Raw genomic sequence first — 5,559 nt, 5'->3', positions numbered from 1 at the left:
TTGGATAATGTGGGGCCCACATGTGGGGCCCACAAGTGGAGCCCACATGTGGGGCCCACTTCTCCATTATTTATTTCTTTAATTATTTAAATAAATATTTATTAAATAATTAAATAATTGGATAATGTGGGGCCCACATGTGGGGCCCACATGTAGGGCCCACATGTGTGGCCCACTTCTCATTTATTTATTTATTTATTTATTTATTTAATTATTTTTTAAATAATTAAATAATTGATTAATTTGGGGCCCACAAGTGGAGCCCACACGTGGGACCCACAAGTGGAGCCAACATGTGGGCCCACTTCGACATTATTTATTTATTTAATTATTATTTATTTAATTATTTAAATAATTATTTATTAAATAATTAAATAATTGGATAATGTGGGGCCTACATGTGGGGCCCACAAGTGGAGCCCACTTCTTTATTATTTATTTATTTTATTATTATTTATTTAATTATTTAAATAATTATTTATTAAATAATTAAATAATTGTTTAATATAGGGCCCACATGTGGGGCCCACAAGTGGAGCCCACATGTGAGGCCCACAAGGGGAGCCCACATGTGGGGCCCACTTCTCCATTATTTATTTATTTAATTATTATTTATTTAATTTTTTAATAAATAATTCATTAAATAATTAAATAATTATTTATTTAATGACGTGGCGGTGCACACGTGGCAGGGTTGAGCAAATGTAACAGTAGCGTTGTAACAGAAAAGTTAACGTAACGCTTTGCTGACGTGGCAGTGCCTCGTGGCAGTGTGGGCCCACATGTGGGGTCCACCTGTTAGTGTGGGACCCACTTTCTGGAACAAGTTTTAGTGGGGCCCACATGTGGGACCCACTTTTGCTGACGTGTACACTGATGGGGCCCAAAAAAATAATAAATAAATTAAATATTATTATAATGATAAAGCAAAGTGTTACGTCATGTCAGCACTATTGTAACACTAGCTTTCTACTGCAACGCAAGCCCTCTAACGTAACAGTAACTTTACATGTAAAGTAACGCTATTTCGTTAGTGTTACAATAGGTCAAAAAAGTCTGTCTAATATAACGCAAAACAGGCATTACATTAGAAAAGTGTCTTATTTGCCCATCTATGGCGTAGTGGCCACTCCATCTTGAAAAAGTATTAATCTTGGAGCCATGAGCAAAGAACAAAATGTCATCCGCAAAAAATAGATGAGAGAGGAGATGCTCCGTGCAGCGCCAATGGAACTTAAACCCTTCGGGCACTTTGTTGAGAATGCACGAGAGGACATTCATACACAAGGCAAAAATATACAGAGATAAAGGATCACCTTGCCTAATACCTTTAGTACCTTTAAAGAACCCATGAACCACTCCACTTAACTTAACAGAAAACCTAGTAGAAAAAATGCAAGCACTGATCCACTTTATAACTTTTTCTGGAATTTGAACCCCCCTTAAAACGGCTAAAATAAAGTCCCAATGCACCGAATCAAACGCCTTGTGCAAGTCGATCTTGAGTGCACATTTTGGGGTGCTATTTTCCCTCTCGTAACCATGAAACAACTCATGAGCTAACAAAATATTATCAGAGATAGAACGCACAGGGATGAAGGTTGATTGAGCAATATCAACCAAAGAGGGCAAAATCAGCTTCAACCTAGAGGCCAAGATCTTGGAAATGCACTTGTACATGACAATACAAAGAGATATAAGATGAAAACCTTGCATACGGGTAGGAGACTTTAAGTTCTTGAATTCTTTTAAGATTACTAATGTTGAAGATGACGTCTGCAATCTCGCAATGGTAACCCGGTAGATGGATAATTTTAGATGTCTGGGATAAAATGATATGTTTGGAATAGTCAAAATATTTATTTTAAAAGGTATAAGCTTGTACTCCGAAGTGTTGAATGGCGTAGGTCTGATGATCTACCAACAGTCCCACGAAATATTCCAACACCGCGGAACATACCCACCCGTGCATACGTTGCCCCTAAACAAAATTGAAAAAAAAATATCTAAGTAATATATTTGGTAAGTCAAGAATAGTTTTGGTGATATATAGAAATAGATAAAAGATTACACTTTTGTCCACAAAGATAAGGTTGACACCCTCGAGGAAACCATTGAGCGGATTATAGTCGTTCCATTTCCTGGAAACTTTCACCATTACTGGAAATTCAATTATGGGGCTCTCCTCAAGCTCTTCTAGAATGGTATCTTCAATGAAGGACATGGTTTTGTAAGTTGAGAAAAGAGTGAAAGATAATGAATCATTATGTGGTAGGTGAAGGATGGATTCTTAGGAATCAACGAAATAAAAGTAGAGTTCGAACCTGGGGGCAAGAAACCAGAGACAAAAAAATGCTTGACAGACTCACAAAAACTCGAACCTGTGAGAGACCAAGTCGCCATAAAAAATTCTACATTGACCCCATCCGGACCAGGCGCCTTATTCTTTTTTATTTTTCGAATTGTATCAAAAATAAGCGCATCAGTTACAGGAGCTTCAAGAAGACTAGCTTGATCAGGAGTAACCATTTTGGAATCAACATGAGAGATATCGATATCAATATTCTGGTGAGTAGGACCAAGAAAATTTTGAAAATAGGTGACAGCCACTTCAGCACATTGTACCTGACCATGAACAAGGGCACCTTGGTCATTTTCAAGATATAGAATTTTATTACAGTTCCAATTGACTTATATTGTTGATGAAAAGGGAATTGTTGACATCACCATGCCCCATCCACTTATTTATCGCCTTTTGAAGTAAAAGACACTCCTCCTGAGCAAGATCCATATTAAGATCATTAATCAAGGATCTCTCGGTGTTGATAAGGTTCTCATCAAAGGGATTAGAGAGCAAGGCCAAATGCACATCCTCAAGCTTAGATCGAAAGGCCTGCACATTAGTTTGAAGAATGCCATGGTTTTTATTCAACTCCCGGAGAGCAAGCTTAGTGTGTTTGAGTTTGAGATTAAATTGATGAATGGGAGAACCACTACAGGCTAAACTCCAAGACCTCGAGACCAAATCAAGAAAACCAGGAATGTCAATCATAAAATTAAAGAACTGAAAAGGTTTACCAAAATGTCAAGAACATAAAGGCTCGTAATAGACAAGAGGGCAGTGATCCATTATACCATGAGTTTTGAGAAGCACTTGACTTTCCGTAAAGGCCTGGAACCAATGAGAATTAGAAACCATGCGATCAAGATGCTTAAAAATAGGGGCATGATAACGTTTATTTGTCCAGGTGAAGGTATCCCCCACCGTATTAACAACATGAAGGCCAGAACTAAATAATGTATCTTTGAAAACCTGCATATCAAGAGTCCAATGCTCCCTACTACCAAGAATCTCATCCATGCTAGACACGCAATTAAAGTAACCAAGAAGGCACCATGGTTGAGTTGTAGCACAAAAATTCGAGCAAAAACTCCATAGGGGAATGCAAACAATGGAATCATTAAAAATATAAACAAACGAGACTATAAAGAAGATATTATTGTGAACTTAAGTAGCATTACAAGTAATGTGTTGGCTCGACATATTAACCAACGAAATGTTCCAAACACTTGGGTTCCAACCTACCCACACCCTGCTATTATAATGATGGTCATAGTTGAATAGCCAATTCCAATTTTTATTAATCTGTTTAGAGACAACCATAGCATTATGAACCTTTACCTTAGTTTTAAGGACGCCCATTAAATTGATATTGTGATTAGAGATAAATTGTTGAAGTTCCTTTTGGTCTGGGCTCTTGTTGATTTAAACTAATTTTAAATTTCTAAAAAAAATAAAAATTATAATTATAATTCATACAATGATGAGGAATGTGTATTCAATCAGCCTCATGTGCACGTTCATTTTGGTTAGGCACGCAATTGGCTTGAAATCCAGTACATTATGAGGATGGGCAATATTATGGATTTAAAAATTCAAAAAATCATTTACCCAATCAAATCAATTGTATGAAGACAATTGTATATTATCTAAATTAAAATAGACACAATTAGTAAAATAGTTATATTAATTTAAAAATAAAAATTAACTGGACTAATTTCAAATTTGTCATAAAAAATGAATTACATAAAAAGTCGTGAATACCAAAATAAGGGACTTGTACTGGATTTGAATTTCGAACCGGTCATGAGCCTGAACTTCATTCACCTCAATCAATGGTACAAGCTCATTAGGCTTAATGAGGATTATTGGCTCAACCACTAAACAAGTAAACAAAAAATATTCATATTAAATCATGTTTACCCATGTATCTTTAACTAAATTAAAACAACACATTAAATAAAAATTAATTTTTTAATAAACTTATTTTAAATTTCTGGAGAAAAAAAATAAAATTTATACTGCATACAATGATGAGGAATGCTTAATGGAGGGGCCTCAGTATATTTTTGTTAGGCCCAACATTAACTTGAAAATCCAGTACATTATGAGGATGGGCAATATTGTGAATTTGATCATTCAAAAAACCATTCACCCAATCAAATGGATTGTATGAAGGGAGTTGTAGATTATCTAAATTAAAATATACACAACTAATAAATTGGTTATGCTAATTTTAAATTTAATTTTTCAACTAAACTAATTTCAAATTTGTCACAAAAAATGAATACAAAAAAAATTGTCCATACTAAAATGAGGGACATGAACTGGACTTGGATTTGGAACAGGGTCATAAGGATTACAGGCTTATCAAACATATTTAATTAAAATTAATTTTTTAATTAAACTAATTTTAAATTTCTGACAAAATATAAAAATAAAAATTTATAATGCATACAATGATGAGTAATGTGTAGTGGATCACGTCCACCTACATTTTGGTTAGCCTAGCATTGTGTTGAAATTCCACTACATTATCAGGATGGACAACATTGTTGATTTGATCATTCAAAAAATCATTCACCTAATCAAACTAATGGTACAAAGGCTGTTGTAGATTATCTAAATTAAATTAAACACAATTAGTAAAATAGATATACTAATTTTAAATTTACTTTTTTACCTAAACTAATTTCAAATTTGTCACAAAAAAATGAAGGACTTGCACAGGATTTGGATTTGAACAAGGTGGGGAGAATGAACTTCAATTTCGATTTAGAAGGGTCCCTAGCATGAACTTCATTCACCTTAATCACTGCATGATCATTAAGCCAAATGAGAATTACTGGCTCATCAGCTAAACAAGTAAACAAAATAAATTATATTAAATTATTTTGACCCATGTATCTTTAACTAAACTAAAACAACATATTTAAATAAAATTAATATTTTAATTAAACTAATTTTTAATTTCTCAAGAAAAAATAAAAAATAATTTATAGTTCATACAATTATGATGAGTGTGTACTGGATCAGCCTCAGGTTGGTTAGGCCCAACAATGATTTGAAAATGCAATACATTATTAGGATGGAGCATTATGGATTTGATCATTCAAAAAATAATTCACCCAATCAGTTTGATTTTGTACATTTGTAGATTATGTAAATAAAAACCAACACAATTAGGAAATTAGTTATACTAATTTTATATTATTTTT

The 5,559-nt window shown here is 33.9% G+C and overlaps 1 protein-coding gene across 1 annotated transcript; it reads right to left on the bottom strand.

The window, feature by feature from the left end:
• Positions 1-1,005: 1,005 nt before the first annotated feature.
• Positions 1,006-3,361, bottom strand: LOC141695827 (uncharacterized). Its single transcript, XM_074500039.1, has 6 exons — positions 3,155-3,361; positions 2,728-3,064; positions 2,325-2,645; positions 2,072-2,208; positions 1,926-1,981; positions 1,006-1,822 (listed from the first exon to the last, which is right to left on the bottom strand). The coding sequence occupies exons 1-6, from the start codon at positions 3,359-3,361 to the stop codon at positions 1,006-1,008; spliced, it is 1,875 nt and encodes a 624-aa protein (XP_074356140.1).
• Positions 3,362-5,559: the final 2,198 nt, after the last annotated feature.

This window comes from Apium graveolens, chromosome 11 (genome assembly GCF_009905375.1).
Source record: "Apium graveolens cultivar Ventura chromosome 11, ASM990537v1, whole genome shotgun sequence".
Taxonomy (NCBI): Eukaryota; Viridiplantae; Streptophyta; class Magnoliopsida; order Apiales; family Apiaceae; genus Apium; species Apium graveolens.
The sequence above is the reverse complement of the archived record's forward strand: the minus strand, read 5'-3'. Positions and strand labels throughout refer to the sequence as shown.

Coding starts and splice junctions, on each gene's coding strand:
- LOC141695827 (XM_074500039.1), bottom strand. CDS start 3,361: ATGGATGAGATTCTTGGTAGTAGGGAGCATTGGACTCTTGATATGCAG. Junction 1,982..2,071: donor TTATCTTTGTGGACAAAAGT/GTAATCTTTTAT, acceptor AATTTTGTTTAG/GGGCAACGTATGCACGGGTG. Junction 1,823..1,925: donor TTGGAATATTTCGTGGGACT/GTTGGTAGATCA, acceptor ATTTTATCCCAG/ACATCTAAAATTATCCATCT.